This window comes from Cydia amplana, chromosome Z (assembly GCF_948474715.1).
Source record: "Cydia amplana chromosome Z, ilCydAmpl1.1, whole genome shotgun sequence".
NCBI lineage: Eukaryota > Metazoa > Arthropoda > Insecta > Lepidoptera > Tortricidae > Cydia > Cydia amplana.
The window spans coordinates 31,659,822-31,682,222 of NC_086096.1; the positions used below are offsets into that span (position 1 = coordinate 31,659,822).

Below are 22,401 nucleotides of genomic sequence, written 5' to 3' on the forward strand. Positions count from 1 at the left end.
ACCCGCTTTACGTTAAGTTAAACTTAACGTATCTAGTTTTACTTTTAGAAAGGGCAAAATGTTTATATTATGACTTTCGCAAAGCCGCAATGCCACTCCAAAGTAGTTGATGTTTGCTTAAGCCAGGCAAATATTTGGCATTGTTAGGATGTCCGTGGTTGTGCCTTCGATAATACTTCGCTTAGTAGCTTTAACGATGTAAGCGCCAATGGCTCTAATATTTTATACATATTAAGGAAAAAAATGCAAATTAAACATAGCTAATGCTCCCATTCATTTTATAATTTTAGTTCGTATAAAATATTAAAAACCGGCCAAGTGCGAGTCGGACTCGCGTTCCAAGGGTTCCGTACTTACATTACACAATTTTTAACAATATGTTTTTTTAATGAAAAGTGAGTAAAATATCTTTAAAAAACCCATCAAAAACTGCACATTTCTAATAGGTTTTCCTGTCATCTTTAGGTAAAGAACTATTTAGTGTATTTTTTTCGAAATGTTAGACTCAGTAGTTTCAGAGATAAAGGGGGGGGGGTGGTCATTTTTTTGCTTATTTTCTTGAATAACTGCTAAACTATTTATCTTAAAATTATAAAAAAAAAATATTTGAGATTCTCAAAATGAGCTCTTTCATTTGATATGTAACACGATATAGTTTGAATATGCTAATGTTTGCTCTTTTACCCCCCAAAAGTGGCCTCGATATTTAAAATTCATTTTTTTACGTTACATGTATTTTTAACAATATGTTTTTTTAATGAAAAGTGAAAAACTTAAGTCCGACTCACGCTTGACTGCATATTTCTAATAGGTTTTCCTGTCATCTATAGGTAAAGAACTATTTGAAGGGTGCACGGAAAGAACATGCTAGTCACTTCAGTAACATTTTGAGTAATCGCGGTTTTAAAATTTAGAACAATGTCAAAACGTATGGGGTAATTCCGTGACCAGGTATTATTTAACTTAAAAAAAAGTTGAGTCACATTTATTATACAGTGGTAGCAAAAGATATAACTAATAGTTCATTAACCCTTCGTATATCTAAGCACTGTTCAGTGCTCATGAATTTAAATCCATTGTTTAATTACAATAGGTTTAAATTTATTCGCACTGATCAGTGTTTAGACATACGAAGGGTTAAGAGCTCTTCATTTAGAGATAATAATCTCTTTATCCGAAAAAAGTGACTAGACATGTTCTTTCCGTGTACCCTTCATTTAGTGTATTTTTTTCAAAATTTTAGACCCAGTAATTTCAGAGATAAAGGGGGGAATGGTTATTTTTTGCCTATTTTCTTGAATAACTGCTAAACTATTTATCATAAAATTATATTACGAAGCAGTAGTGTAGAAGAGGATAGGAAAACCGTTGGTAGATCGGCAGGATTATCTTCTACCGTTGAAATATGCACACTTGAGGATAGATTCACAAGTGGACGATGAAATAATAACACGTCGAGATAGCCGATAGTTGGTTTTAATTAACAGTATCGATTACACATCAAAATAACTTAAGATCACTTCGGTTGTCATGAATTACAAAAATCAGATATCAAGAAACGTGGCGATCCCAGAGATGACGTCACGTCACAACCGCTTTGCTCGATCGCCTCAATCATAATGACCCCGGGCCGGTCTTTTCCGCCCTTCTTATATAGCCGCCAACTGTCACTGTCCAGGTGACAGCTCCGCAACGCCATCTCTGATTTCACCCAGGCAACTACCTGACGTTTCTTAAGTTACAAATCGACTAACCATGGTTCATGGTTTACGCATTGTTATCATTCTGATAGATCTCACTCCGACATATAAATAAAATATATTTGAGATTCTCAAAATGAGCTCTTTCATTTGATATGTAACACGATATAGTTTGAAAAACTTTATTTTTGAATTTGCTCTTTTACCCCCCAAAAGTGGCCTCCATATTTAAAATCCATTTTTTTACGTTACATGTATTTTTACAATATGTTTTTTTTTAATGAAAAGTGAGTAAAATGTCTTTAAACAACCCGTAGGGGTCGGATCAAAAACTAAGTACTTAAGTCCGACTCACGCTTGACTGCACATTTCTAATAGGTTTTCCTGTCATCTATAGGTATATTAGGTTAGTTTATTTTTTTTAAATTTTAGACCCAGTAGTTTCAGAGATAAAGGGGGGAATGGTCATTTTTTACCTATTTTCTTGAATAACTGCTAAACTATTTATCTTAAAATTATAAATAAAATATATTTGAGATTCTCAAAATGAGCTCTTTCATTTGGTATGTAATACGATATAGTTTGAAAAACTATATTTTTTAATTTTCTCTTTTACCCCCCAAAAGTGGCCCCCATATTTAAAATTCATTTGTTTACGTTACATGTCCGTCTTTGGGTCACAAACTTACATATGTGTGCCAAATTTCAACTTAATTGGTCCAGTAGTTTCGGAGAAAATAGGCTGTGACAGACATACGGACACACAGACACGCGAGTGATCCTATTAGGGTTCCGTTTTTTTCTTTTGAGGTACGGAACCCTAAAAAGGAGTAGAAATTTACTAGTTTCATACAAAACCGAAGGAAAATAAAATAAAATACCTACTGGAGTACCTAGATACTTGAATACCATGGTGCAGTAACGTAGGTGGTAGAGACTGACACACAGACGGACAACAAAGACTGAGGGCGACAAGTTATTTTATTGTGATATTTTTATTTTATTGTGTTACGTACCTATCTCAAGACCTGTAAATTAAAAAAGGATAGAACCCTTAAAATAATAGCCGCTAGAAAAATCAAACTAAACCAAACTAACTTTTTATTATGTTAGATAAAACAAATAAATATTCATTGCTTGTTGTACCCAGTAATCTGATTATTGATAATTCAGGCAGGAAACAGGGTACTATGATAGTTGGAGGATAAATTCTATTTTAGGAGGATGAAATATTTTATCCGTTTTTTCTGATAATCCAATGTACCCGGTTATTAATAAATTGTCGTATTATTAATATAATATTTACGTTACTACAAAGTCCGGGAAATTGACATTTGTAAGTAGGTACCTGCACTCGGTTGATGGTTGGTCGTTTTCGTCAAATACAGGAATTGAGAAAACTCCTCAAATCTTACGAGAATACATATAGCGGTTTTTGTATTTTCATCAACAAATCAAACATTTCCATTAAAAAGTGTTGGTATGTAGAGGGTGTATATGCAATCGACACTGGCTTGACACATTTAATTTGAATACAGAAGCTCAAGTTTGAATGATGTTTAATTCAAACTTGAGAATGTCAATTACTCTACTTCCAAACGCCGTCATGTAATGTTGTGTTTATAAAGTTTATAAATTAAATAATAAATAATGTATTGACAAACTAAAGTGCCTTCCAGTATTTATAATAAACCTCCAAAGACCTCCTGCAACCAATTAAGAGGTTATGGAGCCCACAAGATAAAGTAAAATTAGTTATTTGTACAACAAGTGATCAAAGTTTGATATTTCTTCGAATGCTTATTTTGAGTCCCGTGCAAGCGAAAGATTCTATAATAGATTCACGAGCGTAGCGAGTGAATCTAATTTAGAATCTTGAGCGTAGTAAGGGACTCAAAAGCGCACGAGATGTAAATAACTTTGATCTCGTGTAGTACACAACATTTTTCACCTCAGCGCAGTGAGAACATACCTATTAGACAACTTGAAAAATGTAATCCTTGTTCATCACTTAATACCTGCACTCATGTTTTCTTAAGATATACAAACAATTAAGTTTTATTACCGCAATGGAACACAAAAACAAAACGTAATAATAAATTCCATTAAAATAATATAGAAATAACAAACATTAACTGACACTTCAAACTTTTTTTTGTAAAAAAAATCTTTGTAAGATACGGTCCGAATTGCGGATACGTACTATTTGTCAACTATGGTAGAAATTCTTAAAAGTAAAATAATTAATTTTGCGTGATGATCTGTGTATTTTTTGAGTTCGTTATTTTAATTGTACAATAAAATACCTAAAATATAGTATTTTATCAGTTTTTATCAAATCTTAAACTTTATTTTTATTTATTAATTATTAAGAATTCATACTCGTACGTGGTTTGGAACGATGCGGTCTGAAGTTTTTCGGGGGTCTATTATAAACCGTGAATATACTGTTGAATGTCGTTTTAACTTTTTTTTGTCTGTTTCTTTTTGCTAACAGTGTGAAAGGGACAGAGATAATAGAACCCAAGTATTTCGAACTTTTATTAGACCCCGCATGTTGAAATGACATTTGACTATAAAGGTCACTTGAATGTCATTTTGTCTCACTCAGTGAGCAAAATCGCATTTTGCTCACTGTTTTTAAGAATCAAAGTACCCTTGTTCGAGCTGCTGAGGTGAAAAAGTAATTTTAGTGTTTCAGGAAAACGATTCAGCTTTCGTACACAAATATTTCAGAAGATAAGCCTAGCAACGGAGTTGTTTACAAAATAAGGCTAGCAACCAGTTTGACGTTTCAGTAAACCGTACGTAATTTTAAATGATGGAGAATATGGATTGCCTAAACAAATTGAATTTAAATTCCTCCTATCCTACGTGGCGTAAATTAGCAAAATTATTTCTGGACGCCAAAGGAGTTGGAGAAGACAGCGAAGATAAAGGTAAAGCCGCAAAGGCTAAATATTTTATTTTAAAATCAATAGATGAGAATATCTTACATTATGTTATTAATTGCTCAACTACAAAGAATATCTTCGATAAGTTAGATGTTGTCTTTAATTACAAAGTGGAAAAAGACAGCCACCTAAAGGTAATTTGAGTACTTATCTTGTTGAATGAGAATTTACTGTAATGTATTTGTTGAATGGGGATTACATGTATGTAATATGTGGGAAATATACAGGGTGATGTAATATGTTGGAAATATACAGGGTGATGTAATATGAGGGAAATATACAGGATGTGTTATGTTTTTTCTGGTTATTGTACTTATATGAAATTATTTATTGGAATATTGTCTTAACTAAAGAATAGCGCTGTAAATTAATGCTTCAAGCAGAGTCGATTGAGGGGGTGTGTTGGTATGTAGAGGGTGTATATGCAATCGACACTGGCTTGACACATTTAATTTGAATACAGAAGCTCAAGTTTGAATGATGTTTAATTCAAACTTGAGAATGTCAATTACTCTACTTCCAAACGCCGTCATGTAATGTTGTGTTTATAAAGTTTATAAATTAAATAATAAATAATGTATTGACAAACTAAAGTGCCTTCCAGTATTTATAATAAACCTCCAAAGACCTCCTGCAACCAATTAAGAAAAAGAAGCGCCATTTGATGAAGTGGATTTAATGATGAACACTAGAACGGAATTTTTCATCGACGCATATTTCACGTATGACGATATATTTTGGCTTCTTACAATTAGTTAAGTTTGTTAAGCAAGTAAGGGTCTAATAAATATGTTTATCTAAGTCCACTCCTGATGATGAGTTCCATGAGGAACTCAAATCTTGATTGATTCAGAATGCAATTTGTAACTTGAAATGTACCCGAAACGCGAAACTTTTGCCAGGCAGGAACGAGTCCTGCAGAATGCAGCGTCACAAATATGTAGGTAAGTACATCAAACTAATAAAAAATAATACAGCCTCAAACCTCAACAAAATATATTTTTGGTAATTAACGAAATTAAAAAAACCGGCACCGACTTCAAACATTCAATTGCTAGCGCATATAAAAGGGATAACATTTTTTATCTTCCTTGTTGAAGTAATTTTTTTAAGGTTGTTAATTAAGGTTTATTCGGGTAATTCTGGAAATTGGGTAATCCCGAAAATCATTGTAAAATCACTCATATTCCGTTGTAGTAAGAGTCAGCTTTCGGAACTATCCGCCACACACCTTATCTATGTAGGTATATTATGAGAGCATCTGCCGGGCTAGCACATGACTGACGCGACAGTATCTCGCGGCGAGATAGACTACCCGTCCCTCTTTTATTAACATAGTTAGAAAAAGACGGGTAGTCTATCTCGCCGCGAGATACTGTCGCGCCAATCATGTGCTAGGGGTGCTGGATTACATATTAAGTTATTTCGCTTTTACTGAACTGTGACGCGGTGGGCAAAGTTATTTTAAAGGGCAAAGTTTTATACTTTGACGGTACGTCACCTTGTTATCGTCTAGATTCCAAAACCAAAATAAATAAAAACGCCTGGAAATATAATATTTTTCTTATCTCTTGGACTTAGACCAAGACTCGTGCGTGCTATTTTATAACATGATAGTAATTAAAAATCGCTGTGAACACAGTCACTGTCATGGTCGAGCACTGGCCCACATCGCGTTCGCGGGTGATCAGATCAATTATGATTGTTGTGATTACACTATTAATTAATGGTGCGTTTTTAGGTAATATACAACTGTACGCGTAGTAACGTATGGCGTATGGCATTCGAATTACGACGCAGATAACAAAATAATTTTACTGTCTTAATTTTGTCAAAATTGCCAACTAAAACTGCGCATAATACTCTGGTTGTTCAATGGAAAATAGCGCCAAATACAAACCCTTTTAAGGCGAAAGTAATAAATTGGGGCCAAAGAATGTCGTTTCGACAAAACTGTTGGTAACACCTTGTCACTTTGTTCCATACTACGTGGAAAGTCGTAAGCTCATGTCATTCAAACGCCAAGAACGTATTACAATTTTACAATATACGCCAGAAAACTCGTTTGCCACTGTGATGATGAGTCATGGAAGAGAAAAAAGAAATAAATGTTTACTGTACAACGTTTAATTAATTATAAATTATAAGGTTAAAACCATTTCGGTTTCTAGACATTCGATTAGTCAAACTGAATTTGAGATGGATTTTAGCTGAATTCGTTCATAAATTATGCATAAACCAAACAAGACCGAAATTGCATTGTTAAAGGTATACAAATAGCATAATTTCGAGTTTGGCGGATATATTTCACTGCCCTATTGATAAATAGTTATTCATAGCCATACCCCGGCCGGCGAGAGCTAAAATGCGTCTGCTCCTAGTGCTTAATTAAATATCGACTATTCTATCGACATATGGATGATGATGAATAGTCGACTTTTAATTAAGCACAATTTCTTTTTTTTTTTAAACTGAGCCATTAGTATTTGTTATTTATTTCAACTTGATACCTCCACGCGTTTCTAAGAATAACCCTAAAACAATTTTAAACTGAATAAATACAAACACTTGGTTTTAATTTTGTTTACAACAATAATTAATACTTCTGCATATCATAACGGTGGTCCAAAGTGTGTGTCCTCGCACTATTAAGCTGTCAACGCATTTTTGCTCTCGCCGGCCGGGGTATGTTCATAGCTCCTCTGCTGAAAAAATATGTAATTTTCAGTTCAACAGATGCCAACCCCGTGAACTGGTATTAGTTAGTTACTAAATACATAGGTGGTTATTGTTATAGATACAGAAAAAACACACGAGATTTTTTGTTAAATCCGTAACAAGTTAATGAAAGACATTTTAGGATTTTTTTCTACCTAATGATATGACTTGTAGCAAATAAGTTTTTATACATTGAGGATGCGTAAATAAGAACCATATTGCAACAAGTGACAAGATGCGAGCGTGATTGATGAAGACTCTCCCCTACACAAATAGCAGACTTGGGCGAAATCTCTCTGCGAAGAGGCAATCTGTCTCACTCAGCCCACAATTCAGTTTTACCTATAGCTTTTACCACATACTTACTTACTCGTAAGTTGGTCTAATAATGCTAATGATCTTATACATATACACACAAACATTAGTGAACAAAGTGCAGGTTAAGATTTAACTGTCGTTTACGCGCAGGTCATACAAACTGTTGGCGACGGCTGCATGAATAATGAATTTAAGGTTGGCGTGGATTATGCTAAATCGGGTCAAAGTAGTGATGGGTTCTTGCCAGTAAGTATTATTTTTATCGGTAATTTTTACTCCACGGGTTATTCTTTAGAGATAGCATGCATTGTCGTACCTTCAAGCAAAGTTCAGCAAAGAATTCGTTTTAGTCTGGGAGCAGTAGGTACGTGTAATTACCTACTTCCAGTAATATTGGATAAATTTCCACCAAAATTAGTAATAATGGTGAAGATAATAATGATATTCGTCATTTACTATCTTGTCATTCATTACATTTTTTAACCTTTAATAAATATTTATTCGAATCCCTTATATCGACACAAATCGTATAAATAGAGGGCCGGCAATCAAAACCCCCGGCCGGGAATCATACCTCAATATTTGCAATTTTGGTTAGGTATAATAACGGGGGTCCGTGCTTATTTCCAGTATTTTGGATGTTGTTGAATTAAGGGTTCAATATTACTCGTACTGAATTCAGTCAAACCAATGTTTCCGGTAACGTTGATGACTTTAGCTGGCATTCTTCCCACTTTACCGACAAGAGCACATCACATCACTGGGTCAAAGTTTTGCTTATTTAACTAGAGATTGTGATGATACTTTGTAATGGTTCGTATAAGTGGAAAGAATCGCACTTTCACGCGTTAGTAATGAAATTTGCGATTAAATAGCCAAATAGGTTATGCGGTGTTTGCGCAAGTGCGGTGCTGCCCCGCGCCGCGTTATGTCACAGCCACGGGCCGCTTGCGCTGTTCGCGTTCTGTTCGCGCGTTTGACATGCCTGCATAGATTCCTCTCCAATAAAGCATTATTTTCTCACTTCGGTTAGCAGATGCGCGCCAAATTGTATTCGGGTCAACGATATTTCACCGTTTCATACTAGTTTAATTTGCTTCAAGCATAATTTTAATCACTCTCAGAAAGTTCGACCGCCAGAGAGTCTTTTAAACCTTTAACTACGAGTACATGTCTTGCTCGGAGCCAGTCGGAGCTACTTATCTATAGGATAGCCAGAGCTGGGCACCCTTAATCAAAAAGTTAACTTCTTTAATCGTTAATCCGTTAAATAAAAAGTTAACTTCGTTAAACGTTAAAACGTTACTTTTCAAAAGTTTTAACGGAAATTAAAGTTAATCGTTAATGGTTAACTCGAAATCGTAAATATACGCAATAGGAAATAAAACTAGTAGAAATAATCATATCGTCGTGTCGTGTGACCGCTCGGTCTCGAATAGTAAGTAAGTTGTTACATATATTTGTCTCTCTCGCACCCGTGTATCTTATATGGCAACTGCTCAGGTTGCCGCGATCGACTCTGTCATACTCTCGTAATAACAAAATTAATACGGCGCACGGGGTAAGCAATATCAGACTCTTAGTCAGTAGTACGATTCGCGCTATGTAAAGTTGCACTGCATACAAACCTAACGCAAAGTAGTCGGAACGTGATCGGCGCGGCGCGACAGCGCGCGGCCTTGGTGTGAGTAGGTACTTAGGTATTAACGATTAACGGACTTAAGGAAAGTTAACGGAAGTTAACAAGTCCGTTACAGGTTTTTAAAGTTAACTTAAAAGTTAATCCGTTACTCGAAAACTTAACTTCGTTAATTAACGATTAACGGACTTCTGCCCAGCTATGAGGATAGCACTGTTCATGTAAATACCTAAGCAATATACAAAATAAGCTGGTACATAAGCTAGATACGTACAGATACATTTAATAAGTTAGGTACAGTCAAGGTAATAAATATCGACACGCACAAAGTGCCTAAAATATGTACACTATAACTATAATATATGGGCAATACAGTGGTGTATACATATTTTTGGCACTTAGTTCGTGTCGATATTTAATATCTTTACTTGTAATAAATTGAAACTGATCAAATTGTATATTAATTGTAAATTGTATATTAATTAAGTTAAGTACAGTTTGTTGGTTTTACCCTATTTCCTAATGGAAGGGCCGAGTCTCTTAACACAAGTATTGTTATACGAGTATTTACCTACTCGTACTTAATGGGAGATTCCAGCCTTTTATGTTTTGTGTATTGTAAGTTAAACCAAAAAAACTATTTGCACACTGCAAATGTGAACAATAACCCTTTCAGGCATCCCTTCTAGTGAATTAAACGGAGAAAATAAATCAATAAATTGAGGAGTATCTTTTCCAATCTCTTGTCATCTATTGTCTCAAAAAAATATTAATTATGTAAGCGTGGCGACATAGGTACTTACCTACTTATGCTGATGTTTTTTAAGAGGCCGGTATCTTAAAATGTAAAATTGATAGATTTAGTCGATGAAATTCTACACCTTTTGTTACGTAATAAAAATAACAAGTACTGGTATCTATTAGCACGTCTTCTCATCTTGCACTTTTACAGATCATTTTTTTGAAAACAGACTCACTAAATTAGTAATGATTTTTTTTCTGATGGACGTTTAGGTAAATGCGCGTAAAGCACTGATTTTGACGATCTTATTTGTAAATTTCGTAAAATTTGGTCTGCTAAAAATGGTAATTATTACACATATCCTGTACTGGAGTACAGTGTACAGTGTGTACACTGTGTGTTCAGGTGGACCTTTAATAGACTACATTTTTGTTATATTATATTGAACAAGAGTAAATGAAAGTTAGACGAAATCAATTTTCACCAGAAATTACTTCAAAACAAGTGACAATTTTTCGTGAAACCGACTTAATGTCAACGTAATTTTGACACTTAAACAATCTACAACATTTTTTCTGAAACTGTTCTTATACATTGTATAAGATATACATCATTTTGTATAATTTGCCACTATGATTTTTTGATGAATTTTTAAAAACTGCCCCTTCCCGTCATATATTGCCGGTGACGCACGCTCGGGACCTCTTTATTAAAAGGCAAGATGAGAAGACGTGGTAATAGAAACTAATACTTGTTAAGTATTTAGATATTAGGTAACAAAAGGTGTACAATTTCAACGACTAAATCTATCAATTTTACATTTTGGCTCTAAAATCGTTAACGGGCTCTTAATGAAAGTTAGTCATAATTCGTCATTTGTTATATTCGTAAATAATACTAAGAAAGTAAAATTTGCATTTTGCCTTGTGCTAGATGGCAGATATCTAAATATTCATTTTATATCTACCTACAGAAGCGCCCTAGATATCAGATGAATATTTAGATATCTGCCATCTAAGATACTTGAAGAACAATAGTGTTGTGATCAAGACTTTTTAGGGGGCATCCATTAATTAAGGACATTTTCTACGACGAGACTACTAAGTCTTATTGTAAATAAAGTCTCATTGTAACCATTGTGTACATAAAAAGTTTTCTTGTTTCCCTTTTTATAATACGTACGTCCTTCACTACAACTAGGCACATAGTATTTTAGATGGGCAATTAATGAAAGATATTCCCATTCAAGCTTACTGGTGCCATAACTGGTCCAGTTTGAGTAGGTACCTTGCATGATATCATTGGAAAGTGTTCCTATAGAAACCGGTTTCGAATGAGGTTTGTTAGAATTATGACATTTTTACAAAATTATTTAGTCACTTGTGAAATGGTTTTCAATATTTGTATCTACTTACGTATGTGAATGATAATAGTTACCTATGAGTACAGGTGGTTTTTATATAAATAGGCGTCCTGATAAGGCGGTCACAAACTAGTAGTGCGCTCCATTCAAAGTGACTTCTTATACAAATCGTTCCCGCATCGTGAGTCTAAAATCTCTTTTCGGCCCATTGTAACGATAAAACTAAATAATTCAAGGAGCTGGCAGCCGAGAGCAGTCTGTCGGTTATTCGTAGTCAAACATACCTACCCACATCAAACCCGAAAGCTCTGTTTGTCTATTAATTTTAGATGCGAAGTCCTTTTGGACTTACCTACTAAGATTCCTGTTTGGTTACAATGATATCAATTAAAAATCTCTAAGGGACTTGAAAACAAATTAAATGAGAAGAATAATTTAAAAGTGATTCATTCATAAGTACCTACCTAAAGATGCATATTAAGCGACTCTTTTACTGAAAGCACCCTACGAGAGGACGCGCAATGATGACGCCCTCATTTTCAACGCACTTCAAAAACTAATGTAAAATATCTGTCTCACTAAATTCATATTTAAGAATCATGCGTTCATATCAAGTTCTATGTTCTATCTACAGAAATACACTCATAAAATAAAGAGATATGAAGTAAGTAGTTAAGGTAACTTAGTGTAAGTAGGTATTATTATTATTCACTCTATTTATTTTTCATCACAAGTTAGGTTATTTATAATATGGATATAAAAATAAAATACAAAAACATTTACAAAATACTTATAACCATATTATAAAAAACATACATATTATTATTATTATATTTATTATATAATATAAACCTTGCATAGTAAACAGGTTAACAATGATGAATCTATTAAACGTAGGTACTCGTACCTATCAGCTACAAGGTTAGGTAGTCTTCAAAGGATCCGAAAAATCTTTCTTCTCTGAAAATTAGTTTAAGTTAATGTGTTTCTAGATCCCCCCATTCATGACACTTAGCATGTCTCTTACTATTATAAATGAAATCAGTTTTGTCTCTTTCAATGTTTTTCGAGTTCAATCAGATAAATAATAACATTAATCTTCCTGGCGTTGTCACGACTTTTTGCGGGCGGCTCATGGGAGCCGGACCCCAGACTTGGAATCCTAAGAATTGCAGTTTTACGCAACCGACTACCATATGACCTTCTAACCCAGTGGGGAAACTAGGCCTTAGGAATAGTCCGGTTTCCAAATATCAAACAACAGGTATCGTATATAACTTCCGAAACACTCATTGGTACGAACCAGAGTTGGGACCGGCACGCTCATACCGCTAAGCTACCAAGTCTTCAATAACGTCAGATAAGTAATAAAAGTTGTATTATTTAAAGTATGCTACTGTTAAATAATATAACTTTTATTAACTATAATATTTAGTAATATCTTTACATGTGGTTATTTAATACGAGTATGTACCAAAGTACCTACTCATACACTCTTATTCCACTTAGGTACTCCAGCCATTGTACGGTTCCTTAGTATGGTGGAATAGAAACACATCCATAACCTGTTTATTTTGAGGACCTGGAGGACCTTCATAGAAAAAATCCGCCGCATTTGTACAAAAGTCAAAACTAATGGACTATAAACTGATTTCCAGATGAAAAGTGTGTAGGATTCTTGCATAAATATTTCCTAATAACCTCCTCCTTTCGTTGAAATTGCTTTAAAATACGAACTTATAATGAAATAAAATACAACATGCTATTCTAATTTAAAGTTTTGCATATTTAGCGGGCTTACTCGTAATATCGCAATTTGACTCAAATTTAGCTGGTTAAGATAGCAAAGGGCTCTGGATTGCGAGGTGACGACACAAACATAAATTACCCTGTAATATAGGACAATGACTGAGATATCTGTTTCTACAGCCGGCCGGCTACAGCTCTCATTAGACGTTGCGCCGAGGCGAATATATGCGCTTTAATAACAGACAAAGTGACAGCAATTAAGTTCTGTTTCCCTTCATTATGACACGCCAAGACTTAATTGAAATTTAACGAGATATCTTAACAATATGAAAGCACAAGTGTGAAAAGTCTATTAAAAAATAAAGTCCTCAAGAATAATGAGAAACATTTAACAACATTTAGATTATTATTTACAGTTTAGATGTATTTAGTAACCATTACAGACATGGTGTTGGTGGTGGTTATACGGTATATGAAATTACTAATGCAAAAACTTCTACAGCGAGGCCGCTTCGACATCCACGGCTTTTGTTTCGCGTCATTTGACCAAGGATTTATGATCGGTCGGTGGGATTCATTTAAAAGAAGCAATTTATTTTGAAATTTATGCATGGGTTTACAAGAGTAGAAATAATTGTAGTTTAAATGTAGGTACTTTTGACATGCATCCTGTATTTTATTAATGAAAATGATATAAGTAATATGTTGTTACCATCAGTCAAACAATAGTTTATTAGCTAGATTATAACTAGTTGAAATTTCGTTAAACAATCGAGTTCGTGTTCTAAGAACAAGTTCCATAAAGCGTTGCACAATAAACATGCTCACTGTGTATATATATATATATATATATATATATATACAGTGTGTGGCCTATAACGCGGGTGAAAAATTAAAACGTAGATTCTACTCCTCAAACAATAAAACTTTTGTTCAACAACTTTTTGAAATTATGTAGTCTTAAAAATGGCCCTTTTTCAAACAAACTAAATAATATTTTCAATGTACTTTAAATTCCGTCTAATTGACATTGCCCGTCAGTCTTGTCACCGTACAGGCATAATCAATTTCGTAATACATTGCGTGTTCGATTAAATTTTAAAGTGTTTTAAAATACAAACCACAAGTTATTTTTAAAAGTCGCTGAACAAACATTGTATAGTTTGAGGAGTAGAATCTACGTTTTAATTTTTCACCCGCGTTATAGGCCACACACTGTATATATATATATATCTCTGCAATACGTGTAGGTACTTATACATACTTATAACAGGTCGTGTCATGGCCGTAGCTAGAAATGATATACAGTTAAGTGAAAATGAGGAAAGCAGACATATGGTAAACTCCGACGAATCGAAAAGGCTTCTAATCTAGCATTATGCTGATGCGCTGCTGCGATCTACTGGTCGTAATACTAGATGACTTAAAATATTTGAATAACTAGATAGGTAAAAAAAGGCCTTCGTATCCTTAGTAATTTCAGTTGCCAATATTGAGATTGAAATACCTACAGGACCCAATAGAGTTTATCGACATATTTCAGGCCCGCGAATTGGCATAGCTGATCTCTTCAATGTATTTTATAAATATCAGAATCTGCCCGAAAATGATCGATTGTTTTGTAAAAGCCTACGTTGCAGACTGTATAAAAGTAACGAGGTATTGACGGGTATTACGGTGGCAACTCGAAAAGGCATGCACAAGTTTCCTCTTACTTGATCTTATGTAGATATTCGTACGGTACGCTCGGAATGTATGCAGAGCCAGCACTCTGATAAACACCAGGCGCGCGATGGCACGCATGTGCTTATGATTACGATAATAATTCAAACATAATTAACTGATATCACAAATTTTGAGGCGCAGGATTCTTTTTATTCAATTATTTTTGTAGCTCTGTCAATCAAAACTGTCTCATTTCGCGGGCGGCTCAGATCCCGGGTAGTATGGAAACGTCACGTCAGTTGGCGTTCATAATAATCGGATTAAATACAAATTCGTTAAGTATAACGTGACGTTTTAGGTTGAGCGCTTGGCCATTAAGCTATATAAGACATACATTTTAATTAAATTTAACTTTTATAATGATTTAATACGAATAGAATATTGTATTATTACAAAGGAAGGAAAGCGTTCTTAATAAGCATCAGGTAACGTTTGTACAAAGTATTATGACCAAATTTACACATTTCAACAGTAAATAAAAAACAATATTTGGAGATTCGTACTATTCGAAGTTTTGTACGATACCTTTTTATTACCCTACGCTCAATAATTTAAAACGAGATCAGTGGCTCTGTAACGATCTCAGTTCCCTATATGATACACATAATGCTCGCTAAATACATATTCTTACTTTCACTCACACTTTTCTAAAATAAGAATCTTTTCTACATAATGCATTACGTCTACGCTCGAGTATTTGCTTTTCTAATATTTGACAAACGGTAAACCTTTGCTATTTACGGTAAAAAAATATATTTACTCATATACCTATGTAGGCTATGTCCGTCTTAAAAGATATAGTCTTATTGTTAGTAATAATCAGGTACAAGCGAAGGTGGCTAAATAAAAAATATTTACCTAGCTAAATATAAAAGTTAATATAAGTTATGTTTGTATAAATATAATTATGTACCTGTTAGATTAACTTAATCGTTATTTAACGCAGCTGTGATATTTTTTATGTAAGACTAAAAATGAAGTAATACTAGTTTATACTATCATTACATAATTAGAGCTTTTAAAGTCGAGTATCGCGATTAAGAGTTACAAACAAACAAACCAACTCCCAGAAAGAAGTAGATTCTATAAAATATCTATAATCGAATTATAGTATCATATCAGTTGTTGATATATATAAATTATGCCAGTTGAGGCTTAAACTATTGAGTTTCTGTTGGGAGTTGCCTTCGTAATGACTCTCTAATTCAACACTCATACTGTTTATCTATAATGTGTCGATAAGTGATGGGGATTTGCAATCCGGATCCGATTAAGTAGTATGGATATGGATCAGACATATCTCCTTTACAATTTATAGTCAGATTCAATATTGATCAGGAATCACGCGTATTTTAAGAATGGTTTTACTTTACACGTGTTGAACTATGCAAATATATATGTAACAATTAAGGGATCTTTAATAACAAAACAGCATATGGGATTGTCATGGAGTATGATATTTATCCGTCCGTAAGTTACGATTGTACGGCTAACAATCTTCGATTGTTACAGTTCATTCGATTTGCTTATGACCAGATTTGATGGCTCGTGTGTCAGTACGTTCGATGGCACCGATCCCTCAGCTGACCCAGTTGCTCGGTGGCTGCGGGCTTTCATGGTTTTTGTTTCATTACAATTATGTAACCTTCCACAAAGAAACGCTACACTCATATCGTGATTATAAAACAAGTCAATTAATCTACACAGACTCTATTACTATTGAGTATACGCGTAGAAAAAAATTGGGTCATGCTCATCGAAATGCTCACAAACGTGATGCAATGCGTCCTTCAAATTGAAAATGATTGTGACAGATTAATTTGCTCGATGACTCACATTCCGTCATTTCATTTCACATTTTTCGAGGGCTAAACCACTCTTTAAATTCCACCAATGTGAGATTAATTTTAAACATTACATATTTAGCCAATTAAAGTGTTTAACACACATTTAAATTTAAACGGTCACCGGCAGCATTCCAAGACCTATTTTAATTCAATTAGTGTTTAATTGCATGTATGTACTTAAAGATTAAGGGATATAGGGTAATATACTCGTAATATTATAATTGCGACCGGTGGCATTAGATTTATAAGTTTATAACACAAATAATTACTTAAAACACCATTCATCCGTTTCTTTTTCTCCAAATTTATATATTGTATTCTTTATCCCCTAAAAACATATCTAAAGATTCTAAAGTGGAGTTATATACAATTTAATTTGGATTTTGAACCAAGCAGTAGCAGTATACGTATATTGTCTGTTTATTGTTTTGTGGCAGTTATAGGTGGCGTTTATTTTTGTTACATATTTTGATAAATTGCTGCATTAAAGGGCTACCGCAACTGAATTTGTAAACAACTTGGCTGAAAAGGCAGTACGAGTAGGTATGTATAAATGTATGACCTAAGTTTTATTGTGATTAATTTTTCGTTGACGTAATTTAGGCGACGTAAGTAGGTACATAGGTATAGTAAGTTATGAGTAGGTAACAAAAATGTAAAAGTTTCTAATGAATAATAAACAAGTGTAGGTACTCACTCGACACTGTTACTGATCATAATATGTATAGGTTCCGTACCCTTAAGAGAAAAACTGTGTTTTACAATAGTTGAAACAAGTGATTGTAATTAATAATATGCACTACCTTGAACACTATTAACTGACTTTGAAGGACCTTCTGCCATTTCATAGTGTGAACAATGGTGTATGCAAAAGTAAACATTACTAGGTATTAATAATAAGTTTTTGGACACTTCGGCTACAACATACCCAGAACTGAAGTTGATTGCATCAAAATGATACAAATAAGTAGTTTTAATTGGAAGAAATTCGGCAAAATGGTTTGATTTAGTGTCCGTGAAAATATTACAAATAATAGAAGAATACAGTTTAGTTCCGCATTTTTCGCATGGCAGGCAGTAGAATTACACCTGAATGCTTTCGCTTCGAGCCTCCGTATATTATTACAAAACAGACGTTGTTGGAAAAAATGGGGGTATATTCAGAGATGGAAAATTCAATGCCAATATTCTTGCAATACATGCATATTGCGATGAATGTCGTCATTTTAATGCAAACGGGCCGCGCTGATATTGGACTCATATTGGTATTACATTGCACGTTTTCGGAGAATAGCCGATCTATAGTTTAGGTACATGTAAGTGTACTCACTTTTAGAAGCCCACACTTTGCCGTCGTTTAAAGCCGCAAAATAGGACTTGAGATCGTCCTTGCACTGTGGAGGTAGGGCGATGCCCTCTTTGTCCACATACGCCTGCCAGTCGTGGTGGTCCATCAGAGTCCGGAGCCACGCCATCCGGGACTGTCCCCTGGTCACCTCCGTGATGTTCACGTCCGCACCCACCACACTCACAAGCACTAGAATCGTCACGATTATCATTGTCCTGGTTGCACGATAAAGTTTAAGGCACATCCTGGTGAATCAGTATTTGAGCATCATCCACTCCACGGTCAGTTGCGATCTCGCACAGGTACTTGGAGGATAATGAACTGAAAATAGAAAAAAAAACACATTCAAAATCTATTCAGAAATGAGACTGAAAAATCATGACACAAGTGGTTCATATCGAGTAGAATTGAGGATCTTCAAGTCATAACTTGACATGATAATATAGTTGTCATACAGTTTGTACATTGAAACAGAATATTAATAGAATATTCTATTAACTGAAATAATCGTGTCTCCACGAAACACGAGTGATCAATATTGCCAGGTGCGAGTGGGAGTGGGACAACAATAAACAGCCGAGTACTATTAATATTTTGGTTTTACTGACTGTAATCTCAGTAGTTACTTAATACTTATGTTAGCCTATTTAAGTAGTACCTATGTACATGTACCGTTTACGGGAGGGTTATGTAATATGACACCGTTCGATTGTGCACCAGATGGTTTACGTAGGTTAGGTTAAGTGGTTACAAATAATCTTCCTACCGTCCGTTCCGGGACGGCCGCTTCTACATATAAACGTAGTCCCCATTTTCCTCTCTGGATAATCACATTATGGAAACTATTATTACATAATATGAAGCATATTAACCACAGAACATATTAAAGAGGTTAGAATGGCTATCGCGCACAGTTAGTATCGGAACCGGTGTCGCCGCTCGTTCCTCTCCACCTTTACTAACACTCGCGCAACGGTAGTAAAAACTAGCTAGCGCCTTGTGTGCGTGGTGAATGGATATGCCTCCTTTAAACAGATTTGACGTCTGGCTTCTTAATCTGAACGTTATTGTGGCGCAAAAAGGCATGTTTACTTCATTTTCGGTCAGCGCGGGCGAGTAGCATGCGAGCGTTAGCTCAAAACCCCGCGGCGACACGTACCCTGCTCGCATCGCCATTCTACTGTGATATTAACCATAGCTTTGTGACGTTTGCCCCATCGTATGACTTTTTTAGATTTTTTATTATTGTAAAAATTAGGAGCGAAACACAGATTTCATACAAATTTTTAAATACTCCCATATGGTATAAATGTACATACAACAAATTGCGTCAAAATATTTACATAATGTTAAATATCTGGGTGACCGAGATTCGCTCGGAAAACATATAAAAACTCGAAAATGCGCGTTTCCCCAGAGATAAGACCTAGCTAGATCGATTTTTCGCCCCCGAAAACCCCCATATAGCAAATTTCATCGAAATCGTTAGAGCCGTTTCCGAGATCCCCGAAATATATATAAATAAACAAGAATTGCTCGTTTAAAGGTATTAGATTAGATTAGATAGATAGATAGATAGATATGCAGAGAGGAAAATGAGTAAGTACTATGTATGTATAAAAAACCGATTTCGCACGGATCCTCCCTTTTTCGACTTAGCTAGCGAGATAAGTTGAATCATCTGATGAAATGTAAACAACATTTTAATAAAATGAAATTGAATTTGGCAGTTACAATTGTCTACTTAGTAATCAACCACTTATTTGCTTGATATTGTACTAATTGAAAATATTTGATAGGCGCTTACTCGTATGTCTACCTACTTACTACCTATGTAGGGTTTTAATTATCATCTATCATACTTTCACCCAATAATAATTACGAACTCCGTCTTGTGATCAACAGATTTTCAACAGAGAATTATCTTTAATAGCAAGCAATTTTTTACTTGAAATTAATGACCGTGCGACACCGTTGGCGATGGAAATTACCTACGCTGTGGAGATGCACAATACACGAGACAATGGCCAATAGGTACATAATGGACCCTGACTTCACCTTTGTGCCAGGAGCCTTGATTAATGATGACGCAGTCACGGGTGATATTAAGGTATTATACGAGATTGTTTTACTTTTAACGCCTGACACAGAAGGGATAAGAGAATGTCTTTTTTTTAATAAGTAAAATTATTATAATTTTCATAATTAGGGCTCATTTAGACGGTGCGAGAACTCGCATGCGAGTTTCATTACATTGCGTCATTTGATCAGTCGGCTGAATTGATGTAACCTCAATGGTCTGCAATACCGTAACTAAAATCGTGTACGAGTTCGCGCGCCGTCTATGAGCCCTTATGTACGAGTAGGTAACGTTTAGCGGCTATGCAAGAGCGGTAGATCATGAGATTGATGAGTAGGTTTGACTGTTTATTATCTTGCTCTACAATTTTCTAATGAGCCAAATTTTCGGTAACTTAATCATAATCAAAAATTAAAATGATCCTTTGCTAAGCTGATTGTTATTCAAAGAAGCCTTCTAATTTTAATTGGTTAAACATTGTGTGAATTGAAAACACTTTGGCAATCCTAATTCGATTCTTATAATATATAGGTACGTAATAATAATGACTGAGGAAATCGTTCGTTTAATGTAAAATATATTTAACAAATTACGCATGTTTCATACATGTAACCATTTTCATGTTAACGTAATAGGTTGATTTAATTTTTACATAATGGTTTGATGCCCTTAATAATACAATAATTAAATTTAAAATATGAAATGTCTGAACCCTATTATACCTACCCTTAGGCCGGAACATTTCAGAATAGGTCCTGAAACACGTAGGATAAGAAACAAGTTAAGTAAAACTTTGTAAAATACCGAATCTTATGGCAGCCGCCCAAGCAATTAAGCGCTACTGAAGACCGGCTTTTTAATATAAACACCGCTCCGCCCGCCCTGAATACGGGCACAGATTACATTCATACGATGCGTCACACGTGCGTGCGTTAAACAAAGACAGGAAGTTATTTTGGTATAATTACATATTTATTACTCCGAATTTAATATGATTTATTTTAACTAATTTTAATAATTATAACCTTGTGTGTTTTATCGTGATTGTAATGTGGACACACTATGTGTATATGTCGCAGTCGGATCGTATAATCCGCCGTATAACATTACGGCTAGCCGTTTTACAAAACAGGGGCGTTTTGAAATGCGGTGGTTCGACGATTAGCCGGATTGAATGCGGCTGAATGAAAATCCGCTTCGCGGGGCTCCTATTTCTGAGCGGTTTGCCCTTCGGGCATCTGAAGCTACCTAACGAACCTAACCTACCTACCTATTGATTTAGTGAGACGTCCGTGAAAACATTACACTTTGGGGAAAAAAGCGTAGGTAGGTAAGTAGGTTAGGTTCGTTAGGTAGCTTCAGATGCCCGAAGGGCAAATCGCCCAGAAATAGGAGCCCCGCTTGCGGGGCTCCGTCTATTTAAGTTGTGAAGGAAATGTTTTGGAAAAGAAACACATGTAGTGCGGTGGGACCATAGTAAAAATAAATTAAATTGCAAACATTGTCAAACTCCGGTTACGTAGGCGACCGAAAGAACTGGTCACTCTACAAGTAGATACGATGCGGCTAAACGTAGGCCGCCTTATTGAAGAACGTATCGCAATGACAATCCGGCTAATCGTCGAACCGCCGCATTTCAAAACGCCCCTGTTTTGTAAAACGGCTAGCCGTAATGTAATACGGCGGATTATACGATCTGACTACGACATATATACATATACACTGTCATATTACTTTCACCTTTCAACACTAACTCATACTAATAGAGTACCTTAAATACCTTTTATCCAAAGGAAGCTTATCTACCCTAATAGTCCCATTAAGTAGTCTGTGATTGGTGGTCGATGCGAAAACAACTCAGCTAGCCGCTGTACCTACTCAATTCCCCCTTTATTATTAACCCATGGTACAAAAGAAGTGTACTGGAACTTCACGCTTTTGTGATACTGGCGGCCTTGCCAAGGTGACAATCGCTATCACCTCGCCATCGCTTTGTGTCTCTCTACCACTCTTCTACATTAGTGTGACGCATATAACGCAAGCATATAATTTTTCATTACCGCAAGGGGGTCAGAAACAGGGTACCTCTACGTCACCCGCGCACTGATCTCGAAACCCGATGTGTGTGAGATAGCGTGCTAGGAAAAGCTGCAAGGGTGTGTGCCTACCGCCGCTGTCTTTAAAGGGGTACTTGACATTTACATTCATACAAATGTAT

At 35.1% G+C, this 22,401-nt stretch overlaps 1 protein-coding gene across 1 annotated transcript in view; it reads right to left on the bottom strand.

Moving 5' to 3' along the window:
- LOC134661930 (nose resistant to fluoxetine protein 6-like) overlaps positions 1 to 18,447 on the bottom strand; it is a 40,796-nt gene extending 22,349 nt beyond the window's left edge. The window contains exon 1 of the mRNA XM_063518183.1: positions 18,086 to 18,447. Within this exon, the coding sequence (XP_063374253.1) occupies positions 18,086 to 18,347 (262 nt within the window). The 5' untranslated portion in view covers positions 18,348 to 18,447. The remainder of the gene's footprint in view (positions 1 to 18,085) is intronic.
- Positions 18,448 to 22,401: the final 3,954 nt, after the last annotated feature.